This window comes from Chrysemys picta, chromosome 8 (genome assembly GCF_011386835.1).
Source record: "Chrysemys picta bellii isolate R12L10 chromosome 8, ASM1138683v2, whole genome shotgun sequence".
Lineage (NCBI taxonomy): Eukaryota > Metazoa > Chordata > Testudines > Emydidae > Chrysemys > Chrysemys picta.
The window spans coordinates 99,944,888-99,964,859 of record NC_088798.1 but is presented as its reverse complement, the minus strand read 5'-3'; the positions used below and the strand labels follow the sequence as shown (position 1 = coordinate 99,964,859).

The 19,972-nt window shown below is 40.4% G+C and overlaps 1 protein-coding gene across 19 annotated transcripts in view; it reads right to left on the bottom strand.

Moving 5' to 3' along the window:
- Positions 1–2,340: 2,340 nt before the first annotated feature.
- LOC101936581 (F-box/LRR-repeat protein 21) overlaps positions 2,341–19,972 on the bottom strand; it is a 25,353-nt gene continuing 7,721 nt past the window's right edge. For 3 of the 19 annotated variants that reach the window (XR_010589910.1, XR_010589915.1, XR_010589916.1), the window contains 6 exons: positions 19,128–19,205; positions 15,646–16,104; positions 13,190–13,312; positions 8,783–8,954; positions 4,719–5,774; positions 2,341–4,425 (listed from right to left, as the gene is read on the bottom strand). Coding sequence is in view for 9 of the 19 variants with exons in the window: in XM_024103682.3 (XP_023959450.1) it covers positions 5,131–5,774; positions 8,783–8,954; positions 13,190–13,312; positions 15,646–16,017 (1,311 nt within the window). In the remaining 10 variants the exon portion in view is untranslated. Of the gene's footprint in view, positions 5,775–8,782; positions 8,955–13,189; positions 13,313–15,645; positions 16,105–19,127; positions 19,308–19,972 lie in introns of all 19 variants that reach the window. The other 16 variants (XR_010589911.1, XR_010589907.1, XR_010589914.1 and 13 more) reach the window with 7 other exon arrangements.

Here is a 19,972-nt window from a genome sequence, read left to right as displayed (position 1 = left end):
TATCATCATCTGTTACTTCTAGATGGCATATCCTTTGTCCTCCCACTAGACTCCCTGGGACTTCCCATCTTATTGGTGCCCAACTTTCTCTCCTCCCATAAATCCACCAGTTACTGCACACTCTTTCCTTACGGAAGATATGATTATCTTTAACTAAAAAAAAATATAGTATGACATTTTATTTTATTCTTTTTTTTTTAATTGTTGAAAGCAAGTATAGCACCATCTTGGCCTAAAATAGGAAACTAATTCATATTTCAGAATCAGCATTTTTTAGTTAAAAATAGTCTTCATAAAAAAATAGGTGTGTGTGTGTGTGTGTCTCTAAACTCCAAAAGCAACTCAAATAGTAGAAATCAGGATCAATATCTCCCTTTTGGCTGTGGGGACAGTCTCTAAGGCCTAGTCTACACTACGAGTTTAGGTCGACTTTAGCAGCGTTAAATCGAATTAAGCCTGGACATGTTCACATGTCTTTCGACTTAAGGGGCCCTTTAAACCGGTTTCTTTACTCCACCTCCGACAAGGGGATTAGCGATAAAAATCGGCCTTAGCGGGTCAGAATTGGGGTAGTGTGGACGGAATTCGACGTTATTGGCCTCCGGGAGCTATCCCCCAGTGCTTCATTGTGACCGCTCTGGACAGCACTCTCAACTCAGATGCACTGACCAGGTAAACAGGAAAAGCCCCGCGAACGTTTGAATTTCATTTCCTGTTTGCCCAGCGTGGAGAGCACAGGTGACCACGCAGAGCTCATCAGCACAGGTAACCGTGATGGAGTCCCAGGATCGCAAAAGAGCTCCAGCATGGACCGAACGGGAGGTACGGGATCTGCTCGCCATATGGGGAGATGAATCAGTGCTAGTTGAACTCCATAGCAGTAAACGAAATGGCAAAATATTAGAAAAGGTCTCCAAAGCCATGAAGGACAGAGGCCATAACAGGGACGCACAGCAGTGCTGCGTGAAAATTAAGGAGCTAAGGCAAGCCTACCACAAAGCCAGAGAGGCAAATGGAAGGTCCGGGGCAGAGCCGCAAACATGCTGCTTCTACGCGGAGCTGCATGCCATGCTAGGGGGTGCAGCCACCACTACCCCAACCGTGTGCTATGACTCCGTCACTGGAGAAACACACAGGGAAGAGGGTTCGGGATACGAGGAAGAGGAGGATGAAGATAATGTAGATAGCTCACAGCAGCAAGGAAGCAGAGAAACCGGTTTCCCCAACAGCCAGGATATGTTTATCACCCTGGACCTGGAGCCACTAACCCCCGAACTCACCCAAGGTGTGCTCCCAGACCCTGAGGGCACACAGGGGACCTCTGGTGAGTGTACCTTTGTAAATATTACACATGGTTTAAAAGCGTGTTTAATTATTAATGATTAATTTGCCCTGGCAATCGCGGCCAGTATAGCTACTGGAAAAGTCTGTTAACGTGTATGGGGATGGAGCGGAAATCCTCCAGGGACATCTCCAGAAAGCTCTCCTTCATGTACTCCCAAAGCCTTTGCAAAAGGTTTCTGGGGAGGGCTGCCTTATCCTGTCCGCCATGGTAGGACGCTTTACCACGCCAGGCCAGTAGCACGTAGTCTGGAATCATTACATAACAAAGCATGGCAGCGTATGGTCCCGGTGTTTGCTGGCATGCAGACAACATCCATTCCTTATCACTCTGTTATTCTCAGGAGAGTGAGATCATTCAGGGTCACCTGGTTGAAATGGGGTGATTTTATTAAGGGGACATTCAGAGGTGCCCGTTCCTGCTCAGCTGAACAGAAATGTTCCCCGCTGTTAGCCACATAGTGGGGGGGAGGGGTGAAGTGATCATCCCAGAGAATTGGGGGGGGGGGGTAGTTGGGTTTGTGCTGCATGTTAACCCGGGAACCGCAGCCCCTCCTTTTACATTTAAAATGGGTTTGCAATGAGCCAGCCGTGGGCTTTTCTTTGCTGTGCAGACATCCCCCTGGAATGGTAGTCATTAGTGCAATGTGACAGCAAATCAGTGAGTTCACCAGAGACAGAACTCAGGTCCACCATACTATTCCGATATCCACAGGAGTATGCCTGCTTCCTTATGATGTAATCAAACATGGGCAGTTTTTTTTTTTAAACATACAGGACTATTATTTCACTGGATTGCTGGGAAATTCAAGAGATAAAAATGCCTTGTTAAAAAAGATGTAGGTACATAAACCAGCTCTTTTGGGGAGGCAAATCTGTTTAACCAGTTTTGTTAATCTTTAATTAAAAATGCGTGAACTAACCAACTGACAGATTGAGGCCAGGGGGGTTAAAAGCAGTCATGTTACACACCCTTGAAATCAGAGTTCAAAACAGCAATAATTACAAATCCTTTATTAGAGCAGCCTATAGTTGAAACAAGGTTTCATGTTTAGTTTTAGGGAAAAGCAAAGGCTTGAGGTATTTTAGTTACTTTTTTAGTGGAGGGGTAGTGGAGGAGGGTTATGAAAATACTTACAAATATACAAGTAACTAAGACACTTGCATTAATTTTTACTGCTACCATAAGTGTTTCTATGCTGCATAAAATAACATTGTTAACAAAGGTTCAATTTTGAGCAAGTTCCATTTTAATATATATGCTGTACTGTAAGTAAAGGAGGAAGCACAGGGTGACTAAAACCCCACAGTGAGATAAAGTCAGCTCTTTCCAGTCCCCGAACTATGACAGATGAGGAAAATAAAGTCGTTAATTTTAATGATGAGAATGTATCCAGGCTGACATTTGAGATAATAATGCAGTTATATCAACTAACAAAGAAACAGTCTTCCCCTACTATTAACCTCCCGCCCCCCAATTAAAAAAAAAAAAAAACAGATTCCCTTCCATTTGTACTCCTATGTATGTTTACCTTCACCTGTCACTTATTCTAAAATGTTGCCCTTTAACTACTTTCATTAAAACCAATATAAAATTTTTCAAAATCAGTGGGCAGGTTAGATCAGTTTATTAAATTTACAGTTTAAACTAAAATTACAAAAATACTCATCAAAATAGTATTTGGAACTAATTTAGATTATATAAATTTACCACTTATGAACCGCTTGGTTAACAAGTGATATTACACAGTCTCTTCTACAATATTTGTCTTGTGTAGTTTTTAAAAACTCACTATTGATCAATTCAAATACATTCAGTGTGTTTTACCCAAATTATCTCTTATTTTATGTTGTGTATAACTTTTCAAACCATTTGTTTGAGGGAATGGTGGAGATAGCCAACACCTAACCCAAAATTATTTGTACAGCAGAGAAATTAGATTAACGAAAGAAGCGACTCTACTTGGATTTTACTTTGATGTGACAAACCTAATACAGATCAACCAAATGCACACATCTCTGATTTGCTGCTACAAGCAGGTAGATAGACAAACTATGGTACAATCCACCACAATTTACATTAGTGTATAAAAGTGGATCACAAAAAACAAATACACATGTTCTACTTCGTACTAATGACCTTTACCCCATTTCAAGTAAAAGAAAGATTGCCTTCAGCACAGGATTCTTTAGTGCGGATATGCAATAAGTCAATCCTACAGTCCTTACACAGGCAGGACACTCATTTAGGTTGCAAGTCTTGCTTACTTAATGAAAACAGGATCAGCCCCGGACACTCACTATAGGAGGATTTAGTGGTTAGGGCAGAGTTCTGTGAGGCACAGCTGAGACTCCCCAATTCCCAGGGTTTAATGGGGCATTAGGAAAGCCTTGGGTTGCTCTAAGCTTTTAATTTTATGTCAGGTGGGGAAATAACTGGATCCAAGTGGTACACCCCAATCACACCCTCTGCCCTACCAGCATACTTCTGTGCTAGTGTCGCTGAGATATCATAGCCATCCCTACACCAGGAAGAGGAATACAACTGTGACCCTTTTGGGACATCTTAATAGACCGTTTGTGAAGGGAGCATGGGCCAGAATCCTGACAGTTTAGTGTTTAAGATTAAAAAAACTGGTCTTAAAGATAAAAGCATACACCTTCTCAAATGAAAGGGCTACTATTTCCTACATACAGTTACCAAAGTGCTTCACTGCTTAGCCAAGAACTGAAACACCATGAATTATTAGGTACATCAATTTTAACAAGGTTTGTTTTTTTCCTGTACAGGTAAGTCAGTACATAGGAAGAGAAACAATGAATTATACAACATTATCTTTATGGTACAACTTACTGATAAAGTGAAAATTGAGTACAGAGAGCAAGTTAAAATCAAAAGCTTTTTCTTTATTGTGGCATAAGTCCTTAATTTGCCACAATACTCAAACACATGTATACAAGCACATTAAAAACAGATTTAATTAGCTATACTATTTCAGATTGCTATTATGATACCAAGTATTTGTTCTACATGTTCAACAAAAAATTATTAGTGAACAAGTGGATAAACACTGCAAGTAAGGCCTTGGCTACACTTACCCACTAGTTCGACGGCTGGAAATCGAACTTCGGGGTTCGACTTATCGCGTCTAGTCTGGACGCGATAAGTCGAACCCGGAAGTGCTCGCCGTCGACTGCGGTACTCCAGCTCGGCGAGAGGAGTACCGCGGAGTCGACGGGGGAGCCTGCCTGCCGAGTGTGGACCAAGGTAAGTTCGAACTAAGGTACTTCGACTTCAGCTACGTTATTCACGTAGCTGAAGTTGCGTACCTTAGTTCGAATTAGGGGGGTAGTGTAGACCAAGCCTAATAGTTTACCTGAAAGTTCCATTTAACTCCCTATCAAGCAATCTAGCTTCAGACTCCCTTTAACCACATCAGAAAGATTAACATCATAGAACACCTTAAAAACTTTGTACTAACTGTGTTTAATGGAACAATTTAATTTAACAGAGGCCAAATGAATGTGCTTAATTTAATTGGAGGATGAAACATCTCTAACCCAGACATCCTTTCAATGTATCTATTGTTAAGTATATGAGATTCTACTTTCTAATTTAATCTAACATCGTCACTCAAGCACTTCGCTTTAGCCTATACGCAGTTTATTAAACTTGAGAAATTTAAAATTAAGTTTCGATGCTTTATTTTATAATTTCTTATTTGCATAGCAAGCAACATCTTGATCTAACCAGTTTTGACCATATAGTAATACTTTCTATAGCTAGGTTTACCAGGTAGGCATCATATCAGGGAACCACATTCTTCCAAGGTGTTTGGAGACTTCTGAATGAATTTGATCCAGGTTGTAATCATTATCTGGAATTAGTACCTCCTCCATAATAGACAGCTGGGTGAGCCTCCCTCCACACATCTTTACAAACTCAATAAAACCTCTGCAGGTAACCTCACATTCACCAAGGCCCATCGCCGTTAGGTTCTTACAGCGTTCAGCAATGCAAATGAGTTCATCATCCAGTGGCTGAAGTCCATTAGCACACACCACCAATTCAACCAACCTGGGGCAGTTCATTCCAATACGACCTAACATGGCTTTGCTTACTGCACGACCAAAGTAAAGGTGCGTAACAGGAGTTTCTTCTCTGAAAAATGCATCAAATTCCTCTTCATATAAAAAGAAGTACATCACAATATTGACTTTGGGGGAGTGCTTAACAAGTGCATCCCAACTTTGCTTTTTAATAGTATGAAATTCAATTTGTCCAGGATTTTCACTCACAACATCTATGCGAAGATGTTCAAGGTTAACATGTTTCTCACTTGAAAGAGCCAGCAGCAGTTCATCACTTAGTATGTAATAATTCAAAGCCAGTTCCCTAAGGCCATGACACTGGTCAGCAACACAAAGAATTCCTAAGACAAAAAAATTGAAATACATAAATTGCATATATTTCTTTTATAAAGTACAATATATATTTGTATACTTAGTTTAAATTAAAACATTTTATTCAAACCACTAAACTGTGTGTTATTCTTTTTAGCATACCCATATCCCAGAACAATGTCTAATATTTCCAGAAAAGCAATGATAATAGAAAGGGTTGTTTTTGTAGGTTTCGAGGAAGTTTAAAGCGGTCAGCTTTACAATAGTTCATATTTGATGGCACCCCTAAATGCTGTCAAACAAATCTCTTTATTTAAAAAGTTAGTGTAAAATATAAAATGAAGCTCTGTGAAAAATGGCTAGATAAACATGGAATCTTCCTACTCCACAGTTCTGCTTCTTTTGTTCGTTCATATCTGGTTATTTTAGTGATTATTTTCCCCCTACTGCTTTTTACTCCTGTTAGTCCTAGTATATGCCTACATCTGTAAGAGAGTGAACTGAATTTTAGCCTATTTGTATACCAAAAGAACTGCTTACTAAATTTCATTCAGTCATACTTGTAAAAAAGCCTCTGAATGCAATGAATAGGGACAAGTATTACTGAGGCATAATATGAAGACAAGTTGTACATCTGTTACTAAGGGAACAATTTGGTCCACAGAAGCTTTAACTAGTAAGGATATTTAAGAATGCAGTTTGATTTTTAGTTGTGCAAACTGCAACTGAGCTGGCATTCAAAAGCCTCAATACACAACTGAACTAGTTTAATATTTATGTTGAGAAAAACAGACTCACAAACTTCTTTCAGTCACTTTAAGATGTTTTTAGACTCAGAATATGCAGAGTTTGTCATTGATAAAGTTATAATGACCACACATAAATGAATAACATTTAGACTTGAAATTAGATGAAGGCTTCTAACCACCAGAGGAGTGAAGTTCTGGAATAGCCTTCCAAGGGGAGCAGTGGAGGCAAAAGACCTATCAAGCTTAGTCTTGAAGCCAGATAAGTTTATGGAAGGGATGGTATGATGAGATAGCCTAATTTTGGCAATTAATTGATTCATAGATTCTAGGACTGGAAGGGATCTTGAGAGGTCATCAAGTCCAGTCCCCTGCCCTCATGGCAGGACCAAATACTGACTAGACCATCCCTGATAGACATTTATCTAACCTACTCTTAAATATCTCCAGAGATGGAGATTCCACAACCTCCCTAGGCAATTTATTCCAGTGTTTAACCACCCTGACAGTTAGGAACTTTTCCCTAATGTCCAACCTAAACCTCCCTTGCAGCAGTTTAAGCCCATTGCTTCTTGTTCTATCCTTAGAGGCTAAGGTGAACAAGTTTTCTCCCTCCTCCTGACACCCTTTTAGATACCTGAAAACCACTATCATGTCCCCTCTCAGTCTTCTCTTTTCCAAACTAAACAAACCCAATTATTTCAGCCTTCCTTCATAGGTCATGTTCTCAAGACCTTTAATCATTCTTGTTGCTCTTTTCTGGACCCTCTCCAATTTCTCCACATCTTTCTTGAAATGTAGTGCCCAGAACTGGACACAATACTCCAGTTGAGGCCTAACCAGAGCAGAGTAGAGAGCAGAAGAATGACTTATCGTGTCTTGCTCACAACACACCTGTTTATGCATCCCAGAAACAGGTTTGCTTTTTTTTTTTTTGCAACAGCATCACACTGTTGATTCATATTTAGCTTGTGATCCACTATAACCCCTAGATCCCTTTCTGCCGTACTCCTTCCTAGACAGTCTCTTCCCATTCTGTATGTGTGAAACTGATTTATCCTTCCTAAGTGGAGCACTTTGCATTTGTCTTTGTTAAACTTCATCCTATTTACCTCAGACCATTTGATCTTTGACTATTAGTGGTAAATATGCCCAATGGCCTGTGATGGGACACTAGATAGGATGGGATCTGAGTTACTGCAGAGAATTCTTTCCTGGGTAAGCTCAGGGTTTAGCTGATCGCCATATTTGGGATCGGGAAGGAATTTTCCTCCAGGGCAGATTGGCAGAGGCCCTGAGGGTTTTTCGCTTTCCTCTGCAGCGTGAGGCACAGGTCACTTGCTGCAGGATTCTCTGCACATTGAAGTCTTTAAACCACAAGTTGAGGACTTCAATAGCTCAGACATAGGTCAGGGGTTTGTTACAGGAGTGGGTGGGTGAGATTCTGTGGCCTGCGTTGTGCAGGAGGTCAGACTAGAAGATCATAATGGTCCCTTCTGACCTTAAAGTATGTGAGTAAATACCTTACATAATTCAGGAAATTCCCACCACAAATTTGTATTCAAGCTTCTTTTGCACTGCATTACTTGATTTTGACAACGAAGCCACATAAAGTTATGTTTTTTCAATGAACAGAGGTACAGGTACCGTACATGCTCGTGTTATCTTGAGTATATTATGGAACGGAAGTTGATTAGTTTAGAAAATACTGTGCACGCTATGAGCAGTTCATGAATTTTAATACTTACAACTTCATTATTTCAAGCAAAATTTCTTCACACAGCAAGAGTCATGCCCTTTATACTTATATTACAGAAAGAGATAGTGCTATATATAAACAAGTACTTGCTTTCATGTCGGGCTAAGTGCACAGAAGGTTTAAATCTTTTTTTTTTTTTTTTTTTATCTAAAATTTAATTCTTTACAGAAGTAAAACAAAGCATTAGAATGACTGAAATAGCATGGACGAATCCCCAAAACAGGAACACCACCAGAAAAATTTAAAGTAATACGAAAGGTATATAAATACTATTCTGATGCTTTCCTTTCACTTGGATTACTCCAAAAATGCTTGACATTAAAGACGACATTTTCCCACGGTCTAGACAACTGTGAATAGTCAAGTGGAAGGTTTATGTACCACCTTTGAACTGAGAATTTGCATGAAAGATTTTAAGTGGAAAAATAATTTATTCCAAATGTTAAGTACCTGAAAACAGGTTAACAGAAATGCATCCTCAACAGTAACTACTGCATTACTACTTCCTTTTTTAAACAGATTTACTACTCACCAGCAGGTGACACATGAGGACAGCTGCTCATTTTTAGCAGTTTTAGAGTATCGCTATTGTTAGCAACAAGAACCTTCAAAGATGGATCATCAACTGGTGTGTCATCAATTTTGATGGATGATAATGACTTGGAGTTTACAAAAACTACTGTCAGTGCTGATGCAAAATGAGCCTGTTCAGAGAAAGTGAGGGGGGGTGGAACATTTAATTCAGTGGACATTTAATGTTATTATATCCATAGCATAGTTCAGGGGTAGGCAGCCTTTCAAAAGTGGTGTGCCGAGTCTTCATTTATTCACTCTAATTTAAGGTTTCGCGTACCGGTAATTCATTTTAACGTTTTTAGAAGGTCTCTTTCTATAAGTCTATATTATATAACTAAACTATTGTATGTAAAAGTACACAAGGTTTTCAAAATGTTTAAGAAGCGTCATTTAAAATTAAATTAAAATGCTGATCTTACGCCACAAGCCTGCTCAGCTCGCTGCCAGCCTGGGGTTCTGTTCACCTAGGCCGGCAGTGGGCTGAGTAGAGCCTGCGGCCGGGACCCCAGACTTGGGTGTGGGTGTTTCAGGGGTCAGGGCAGAGGGCTGGGGGAGGAGGTTCAGGGCAGAAGGCTAGGGTGTGTGTGTGGGGGGGGGTCAGGGCAAAGGGCTGGAGGTGTGGGGGGTGCAAGGCAGAAGGCTGGGTGTGAGGGGGGGTTCGAGGGTCAGGGGAGAGGGCTGGGGCTGTGGGGGGTGCAGGGCAGAGGGCTGGGTGTGTGTTGGGTGCAGGGCAGAGGGTGGAGGGTGTGGGGGGGTGCAGGGCAGAAGGCTGAGTGTGTGTGGGAGGGTCAGGTCAGAGGGCTGGGGTGCTCGGCTCGTGGGGGTGCTCCCAGCCCCCTGCCCTGAGTGGCTCAAGGCAGGGGGCTGGAAGGGATATGCCCTGTTCCACCCGCTTCCCCCAGGCTCCGTCCCTAACTCTCTCTGCCTCCTCTAGTGAGCTCTGTGCACGCTGCCGCTCTTCCCCCTCCCTGTCGCTAGGGCCATCAGCTGATTGGCGCCGGGAAAGAAGGCACCACGCTGGGGGAAGAAGAGGAGGAGGAGGGGAAGCTTGGCTGCTGCAGAACCAAGCTTCTGCCTCCTGCCCGCAGGGGAGAGCAGTGGGTGGAGGGGCTGAGGGCCGGGACCACATCAGGGGAGCTGCGTGCCACTCAAAATCGGCTCGTGTGCCGTGTTTGGCACGCGTGCCATAGGTTGCCGACCCCTGGCATAGTTGATTGAACTTTTGCCTCAAGGTAGAACCATTAGTTTTGTCTTACATGGGCCGAAGGGGTAAAATAATTAGCGTAATTATAAATTCTTATTTAATCAATCCCCTAAGTTATGTAATAAAGAATATAGTACTTACTCTCAAACTAGGGGTTATTTTAATGCTTACAGTGAACACAAGCAGTTCTGCCCTCTTCCCCATTTCCCCTCTTTTCAAAGAAAAAAGTGCATATAATGAAGAGCTTGAAGTAGCTACAGAATACCAGTAAGTAAAAATACCAAATTAAGAAAAAAAAATTTCATCAAGAAACTGAACTGAGACCTCTCAGGACTAACATTTGATGGAGCGATAATTGAGCCCATTGAGAGGAAAAAAGGAAAGGATATACTTACATATGTATGCAAAATTAAGTATTGTAGCACCTCACTTCTGGAGATCTGATTTATACCACTTCAATTTTGGAGTCCTGAATAGGGCTGTCAAGCGATTACATAAACAATAGAATACCATTTAACAGCATGATTAATCATGATTAATTTTTTAAAATATTTTTTGATGTTTTCTACGTTTTTAAATATTTTGATTTCAATTATAACAGAATACGAAGTCGACTTATTTATTCTTTATTACAAATATTTTCACTGTAAAAAAGAAATAGGTGAATTGAAAAATACTAATACAAGTACTGTAGTGCAATCTCTTTCTACATTTGTAATTCAACTTTCATGATAATTATATACAAAAAGATCTGCATTCAAAAATAAAACGTAAAACTTTAGAGCCTACAAGTCCAATTAGTCCTATTCCTTGTTCAGCCAATCACTCAGACAAACAAGTTTATTTACATTTGCAGAAGATAATGCTGCTTCTTGTTTCTAATGTCACCTGAAAGTGAGAACAGGCGTTTGCATGGCACTGTTGTAGCTGATGTCACAAGATATTTACATGCCAGATGTGCTAAAGATTCATATGTCCATGGGCGGCGGGTATAATAGGCCATGGGAAGCTCTGCCTCCCCCAGTGCAGCCACAACCACTGGACCCCTGGCTGCATGCTTTTGCGGTGAAGTTTTTGCTTTATTATGCCCTATGCAGGTTCCAGGGTGGCAGAGGAGGCACATACCACCTCCGCAGCCACCCCGGAATCCGCATGGGGCATTTCAAAAAGTGTCTTCTATAGATGCTTTTCCCCTGGGCCATGGGTGGGTTGGGTCCGGGGAGGGAAGGTGAGGTATGACTGCGGTCACCTCCGAGCTCCTCCAGGTGTGGGGAGGCTTGGCTTGGGGCTTCAGCCAGCCCAGCCCCCTCTGGGGGGTGTGTGTGTGTGTGTGTGTGTGTGTGTGTGTGTGTGTGTGTGTGTGTGTGTGTGTGTGTGTGTGTGTGTGTGTGTGTGTGTGTGAGAGAGAGAGAGAGAGAGAGAGAGAGAGAGAGAGAGAGAGAGAGAGAGAGAGAGATAAGGGGGAGCTCTGGGCTGCAGCTGACCTGGGGCTCCTCTACCCAAGGGGGAGGGTACAGGGGTCTCATGGCTCTGGCAGTGGGTGGAAGGGGCAGAGCTGGGGGCTAGCCTCCCCAGAGTGGGGCTCCACCCACCGCCTATGCCCCTTGATGCTTCAACCACCATTCCAGAGGACATGCGTCGATGCTGATGACAGGTTCTGCTGATAACGATCCAAAGCAGTGCAGACTGACATGTTCATTTTCATCATCTGAGTCAGATGCCACCAGCAGAAGGTTGATTTTCTTTTTTGGTGGTTTGGGTTCTGTAGTTTCTGCCTCAGATTATTGCTCTTTTAAGACTTCTGAAAGCATGCTCTACATCTCACCCCTCTCAGATTTTGGAAGGCATTTTAGATTCTTAAATCCTGGATCGAGTGCTGTAGCTATCTTTAGAAATTTCACATTGGCATCTTCTTTGCATTTTGTCAGATTTCCAGTGAGTGTTCTTAAAACGAACAACATGTGCTGGGTCATCATCCGAGACTGTCATAACACAAAATATATGGCAGAATGCAGGTAAAACAGAGCAGGAGACATACAATTCTCTCCCAAGGAGTTAAGTCAAATTTAATTAACGCTTTTTTTTTTTTATTAACGAGTGTTATCAGCATGGAAGCATGTCCTCTGGAACAATGGCTGAAGTATGAAGAGGCATAGGAATCTTTAGCGCATCTGACAGGTAAATATCTTGTGACGCCAGTTACAACAGTGCCATGCGAACGCCTGTTCTCACTTTCAGGTGACATTGTACTTAAGGGGGCAGCATTATCTCCCGTAAATGTAAACAAACTTGATTCTCTTCATGATTGGCTGAACAAGAAGTAGGACCTAGTGGACTTGTAGGCTCTAAAATGTTACATTGTTTTGTTATGTAACTTCACTCAGAAACAAAACAAACAACAAAAACATATGTAAGGAGCACTTTCATGATAAAGAGATTGCACTACAGTACTTGTATGAGGTGAACTGAAAAATACTATTGTTTATCATTTTTTACAGTGCAAATATTTGTAATAAAAAGTATAAAGTGAGCACTGTACACTTTTTATTCTGTGTTGTAATTGAAATCGATATTTGAAAATGTAGAAAAACAAACATATTTAATAAATTTAAATTGGTATTCTATTGTTAACTGTGATTAATCACGTTAATTTTTTTTAAGTTAATTGCATGAGTTAAGTGCGATTTATCGACAGCCCTAGTCTTGAGCCATGCATTTGCTTCCCAAATGTTCCAAATCTGGATTAAGCACCATGTTTCAGCACAGGCTTAAGACTCATTGAAGTCATTAGGACATAAGCAAATGCTTAGATACATTCCCAACTAGGGCCATAATCAAGGTCACATGACCCAGAGTCCTGGATATATAGATACTAGTTTTATAGAAGCCAGTATCAGCTGGGCAAAAAGTTCTAAGAATGGAATGTTGTCAAATGTATGTCATACTTTAAAATACAAACATGAAAATGAGCGTTTAGAGAAATATATGGCAAGAAACAGAACTTTGTGCATTTGTGTACTTTAAAATTAAAGTGTTGGGTTTGTAAAAATTACTTTTCTTTTTAATTCAATAATATCTACATAGTTTAACATGCTTAGATATTAAATGGTTTATTACACTATCTAGCAAGGTAAAATTTGAGAATCCATAGGACATTACCTTGGAGACATTCATAAAACTTGGTTTTGCTGTTGAAATCAAACCTAATGTCTTGATAGAACAATTCACCAATTGAGAAAGGATGTCACAGGCAGCTTCTGCAGACTCAGTACTACTATCAACCTAAAAGACAATTTTAAAACATTGAAGTCATTTTGTATTGCTTCCTAGAAAGTCAACAGCATGATAAAATATATTTAATATCCAAAATAGAGTAGGACCAGTTTTTTTTTTTTTTAAAGTAGATTGCATTATACCAACTTTTATTTGCTCCAAGAAAGGAACGTGAAGCTTATTAAGTGGTTAATAATTTGAAGGCAGCAAAAAGTCATGAAAAGTACTTGCCTACAATACTTATTACACTGTGATTTTCTGACAGTCCTGAAAACACCAGACATCTTAAGGCTATCCATCTATCTTTGATTTGCCTCATCTCTGCATTTCTTTATCAACATCCCAATTTGCATGCATGACTAGTACTGAATTGCAGGTTAATGTATACCATAATTCCATAGCTGATGCCTCTTCCTTCATAATTATCACCTGTCAGACTTTTGGGGTTTAATCTGGTCTAAAAACAGGATAAATAAAAGTAATGCAGCAAAGTGGTCCACATTACACACCGTGTAGCCTAGTGAGACCTGGGTTCTATTCATGGCTCTGCCACTGACCTGCTGGAAGACCTTGGGGCAAGCCTCTTTACATCTGTACTTCAGTTTCCACATCTGTAAAATGGGGGTGATACCCAACTCCTTTGTCAAGAGCTTTTAAGATATGAGCTACATATTGTTATCTGGATCACTATTCAGATGACATATTAAGAGGCAAATCAGTTGTACTATGTGAAGTAGCTACATGTACTTAAAGTAACTGATTAAAATATTAACCATGGACTGCTACAGAACTGTATTACAAGAACTCTGAAGGCAACTAAAAAAGGAAATTACTAATGACAGTGTTAGGAGAAAGGAACTTGAGTTTAATCCTGACTGACATTAACTCCACCTCTGTGGTGTTCACAAACTTAGGGCCATTTTACACTATAAATTCACCCATGTAAGGGGACCTGGTTACAACATTATAATCCCCAAATGTAATTAAGATGGTCTCCCAGTGTAGATTCTATCTACGTAATTGCTATACTTTGAGTAGTATATCTCCAAGACAAGCTACATTAATGTTATCATCTGAATGGTCCAACACCCGAATAAAGGGAGGACTACGTTATGGTAGTACTCCGAACATGAACTTACCACCTGTGTGTGTGTGTGTGTAAACATTACCATGCTGTTTCTTGGACATTAACATTTCTCAATCACCTCAATATTCATGTGCAGCATATAAAAAGTTGTGTGATATCCTTTCACATATGTAGTTAGATATACTATTTTGATTACATTTTCTTTGCAATTGGATGGGACCTTTACATCTCTGCTTTAATTTCTACATGTTTAAGAGGTAGAAAATACTACTTCCCTTCTTCCCTCCCAGAAGCTGAGAATTAGTCTGTAGAGCACTTAGTGCAGGGGTGGGCAAATTACAGGCCGCATTGGGAAATGCTCCGCATGGCACTCGGAAGTAGCGGATGTCCCTCCTCCGGCTCCTATGCATAGGGGCAGCCAGGGGGCTCTTCTCCGCATGCTGCCCCCGCAGCTCCCATTGGCCGGGGGAGCGGCCTGGCTGTGCCTCTGCGTAGGAGCCGAAGGGGGGACATGCCGCTGCTTCTGGGAGCTGCTTGAGGTAAGTGCTGGCCTGTACCTCTGAGACACGCCCCTCCCCCCGGTGCCACATCCTCCTGCCACAGCCTTGAGCCACCTCCTGCCCTCCGAACCCCTCAGTCCCAGCCCAGAGCACCATCCTACACTCCAAACCCCTCATCCCCAGCCCCACCCCAGATCCCGCACCCCCAGACAGAGCCCTCACCCCCTTCCACACCCCAACCCCAATTTCGAGAGCATTCATGGCCCACCATACAATTTCTATACCGAGATGTGGCCCTTGGGCCAAAAAGTTTGCCCACCTCTGATTTAGTACTACTATAACAAAAACTCTAAGACTAGGATTGACATCCTATCCACACAGAATACTTCCAACAACAATACTGGTCTTGTAATTTTTAAACACAAAAGGTAAATTGCTACTATTTAATGTCAAAATTATGACAATGTTGTGCAAAATTAATTTTTTCAAATAATACACTAAATTAAATACAACAGGCTATGAAAATCATGTGAAGTAGATACTGTGCATGTATAGGAAGTACATAATTTTAGCAACTGCTTCCTTCTGAAAAAAAATTGCTGCAAACATCTTTGAATATAACTTTCCATGCATTCAATAAAATAGTCATACCAATTTATTCTTAAGAAAAAAAAAGAAAGGTTTTTGGATGGAGATGCAATACAAACACAGCTGTCCTGTAAAGTGACAAAACAAGCCTCCACCCCTATCTTTACCTTGAAGCTGACATACTGCAGATCATCAGCATGTCTCTTGATAATTTGCTGAATGAGATCAGGGTGAGTAGACTTTAAATAAGAAGTAGCTGGTTGGTTAAGCTCAAATTCAAACTTCCTCCACAGGTCAGGAATATGAAAAACTTCATTCCACCTTCGGCAAACAGAAGATGCCCGTGCTCGATCTACTAAAGGCAGGAACTGAAAAATATGTAAAACTACATGGAGTGGCAGCGTTCCCCAGTCCATCAAGGTTTGCAGGTGAGACTTGCCAAATGCTGATCCATAGAAAAAAGTTTTCTGTTTTTTTGATCTTTGTGGTGCTTGGAGAATTGGATTCTCAGTTTTAACAGTCCGCCTGATTCTCTTCATTTTGAGAGCAAACAATTTCAGTTACTAGAGTGGTGTGACGTAATGAAGGTACAAAGCTTTCTGTATGTTTTCAAGTACAATAGATCTCTAAAAAAAAAAGTACAGATCACAAAAACAAAAACAGACATGTTAGCAAAGCAAAGCCTAAGTATATCTGACTACCATACAAAATGTCTCTGCACTACATACAATGTACATACAGTAGTAAGAGTCTCATTTCCATATATTATATATATATGGTATGCTCTGTAACACAATTAATGAAACCAAGTTTCCTACGTCCAGATGAGCTACCCAAGGGCAGTTTCCTTTGACAGTATTTCATGCAAGTATACCACCAACTGCCTTCTCCAAAAAAAAAAATAATAATAATAATAATAATTAATCATACGCATAAATTTCCACTGAAAATAAACCTATGGGATTTGCTACTAGGTTTAAGTAAGAAGGCTCAAACTAGCGAGTCCATTAGTAATTTCTATATTTGTCTGTGTTATAGTTTAAGGTACACTGTCAATGCCTATTTTTTCCCAAACCGATCTTTTGTTTATTTTACACATTGATGTTTATTTAGGCTACAGACATTTATCCGACACTTGCGCCTACAGTGTAAGGATCCTACTTCAGCATGCTGTAACTTCACAAAGAAGCTAGTTTATTATTGACCAAGTTTTGTTTTTGGTTTTTGAAATTGACCACCTAGATTACTATAACTGAAAGATGAGAAAAGTATTCTGCTCTTTGTATTGTCAGTTTCACTGTACTTAAGTTTCCTGTTGTGTAGTCTTCACACAGCAATAGGGAGAGGAAAACCATGTTAAAAAAAGAAATTGTGACTAAAGTCACAATAAATTGGGAGATATAACAACTGAAGTTTTGTCTTTTTAAATGACTAAATAATAAGTTTTTCTGATCTAACAGAAAAGAGTGTTTCAAATCTAATCAAGAATTTGATTTTTACTAATTTAAAGAAGAGCAGCACACTAGCTCGTGCTAATATACACTTAATGTCTTGCTTCACTATTCAGACCATTTTGTCAGACAGTCATCTAACTGATCAATTTAACAACTGTCCAGAGAATCACTAAATGTATCTGCAGTATAACGTTAAAGTTAGTATTTTGATATTACAGGCAGAGTTGGTAGCGTCCCATTATAAGATCCCGTTTTTGGTTCCTTGTAACTTTGACAACTTTAAACTGCCTGGGATGAAATTTTCCATGCCAGATGTCTTCCTCCGGCGGATTTTTTTTCAAAAAATTCAATCAGCCAAAATAGCTCAGCTATTTCTAATAATAAGGTATAGGGAAAACATGCTTCCCCATGTTAATTTCCGGCATCATCATCTTTGATAAGCAACCACATGCTTTGCATGAGGGACTTTCATTTGGCAGGGGGAGTCTTTTGTTTCAAGGATGTGTCTTATTTCTGTGAAAATGTGCCCAAGTTTGGCCAAGTTATAAACCTTTGACAAACTGCACTTACACACGCTCAGCAGAGACTTGCTAGAGCGTCACAGCTAAACTCCCTTATGATTTTGATCGCATGCTCCAGCTTGGAGCTGAGCAGGACTTTCCTTAAAATTGTTGCACAAGATTGCTGCAGGTCAGGCTGGACACCAGAACTGATAGCACAGGAGACCAACTCTCAAGGACAGCATTGGGCCCAGGCAGGATGGAAGAGGAGATCTCAATTTGAATGCAGAGGGACAACAACAAAATTTGGTGTGGTAGATTGTGACTGGATGAGTGCCAGTGGGCGGGGAGACCAAAATCTGAAAGAGCATTGGAGAGACAATGACTGGCTGGGTAAGGAGCCTGGAGAAGGGAGACATGACACATACTAGATGAGGAGCCTTGGGAAAGAGACCATGGGGATAGGGAACATAGGTGGTGGGTGATGAATGGAGGCTAGGGGGACCTGGGATTGGAAGTTCAGGGGGGTGAGACTAGGCCTAGCTGTACAAAGACTGGGATAAGAAGCCTCAGGAGTGGAAACTGGGGCTTGCTAGGTAAGGAGAATTGACCTAGGAACCAAGAGTGGGGAAGAGACAGCGCAGAAGGGGTCATGGTTGGGGGAAAATGGGAAGAAGAGTCTGTGCCCAAGAGACTCCTCTTCAGAGAGTCTCGCCATTCCTCCGCCATCAGCACATATGGAAAAAAAATGTTGTGCATATGCATTACAATGATCACATAAGGGGGCCGAATTAAGGCTACCCTGGCAACCTTAATCCTAGCATTTCCAAATTTTGAGTGCTTGCCTTTGCAATATTTATATTTTTTGCATGCAACATATTATTAACTTCAAAATTTCACAAACTACTACACACTGTTAAAATTTTAATTCTACTCCTATGACTCTACATCATCTAAATGATACAACTATGAAAACTGTGCATGCCCTTTCTCTAAACATAAAGGGTGAGTTGCTCAGAAGCAGACATTTGGCATCCAGTATAGATGAGGAGGTAGTGTGCAGAGGCTTGCTGAAACTGCGGCTGCTGCCATTGGTCCCCAAGGATTGTTTGGGCAGTTGAGACTCATGAGAATGCAAGATTGTGACCACACCCCATATGCTAGGGTGGGGCCAAAGAGTGGAATAAGTAGTACCTTGTAAATGCTAATATATATATGGTACATGAAAGCAGACTGCAGGTTGTCAGCAACAACAAAATATGGTAATTATTACATTAACTATCATACTATTTTAGTTTAGCTATTTTTGAGTCTCATATAGTTTTGGTATTCTATATACTTCTATAATATTTTAAAACTCTTGCATAGTTGCATCACAATGTTGTGCAGTACCAAATTTAGAACCACAAACTGGAAAGAAAGAAAAAAAAAAAGTTTATTGCTTATAGATCATGGACAATCACCATAAATGTAGATCTCTCTTTTTTTAAAATTTTTCTTTTATACATAAGTATTCACAGAACCTTCTGTTCCATTCTGGCATTAACTAAAATCTAAAATAAGATGTATGTCACATATACAGCTATTTCTTAAAAATAGCTTACAATATATTTTCTACAACTGAAGTTAACTAGTCTAATTTTCAGGTGATATAATCAAGGTAGCCTTGAATCAGAGGTGCACATGCACACATACCTCCAAAGAATGTGGAAGTTCCTGTCTAACATCAGCACCTTTCAGGTATTTGAACATCCATCCCATTGCTGAGTCATCCTGTATGTATGAAAGGATTCCTTAACCAGAAGGCAGGGAGGGGTCCCAGAAGATGAATTGACCTGTGAAGTCATCGACCAAAGACAAACTGACCTGCAAAGTCTGGGAAACCCATGCGGGACTTTATTAGAATTCTTAAAGAATTCTTAAAGTATTTTAATTAAACCAAGAGCACTACTGAAGCTAGTCTCATCATGTTCGCTCAGCAAAGAGTTTTGTAACAGAGCAGGGAACTGCAAGGTGTATGGCTCTAATCTTGGGCCACTTTATGCCTTCAGAATGCACCCAGTTATCATTAGTTGTACAATTATAGGGACTGAAGTTACACTTATGGTGTTGGTTTAATAATATGGTATTGATTGTGTACCATTACCCTCAACCAAGCAAGTCTGCAAAGGGATACATAAGTTTTCCATGCGTGGGCAGGAAAAGAAGGTGTTGCTCACACAAGTAAGAGAATCTAAGAGCTGGGGAGCTGTACTCGTCTGATGTTAAACAACCAAAACACAGGACGGAATCTGTGGATAGCATCCAGAGAATGTTTTTTAACTTCAATGTCTCTCAGTTACAGTAATCTTGTATTACTTGTACATCCTACTGTTACACCATGTTCCTAACAAAAAAAACCCAAAAACAAACAAAACAAACAAACAACAAAAATCTTTCTTCTAAGTTGACTGTATCCTTTTGATCACTTTTGGTTGTTCTACACATGTACTACCTTTCTGCAAGAATGTTATTAATTATTACAGTATACAAGAAAACTT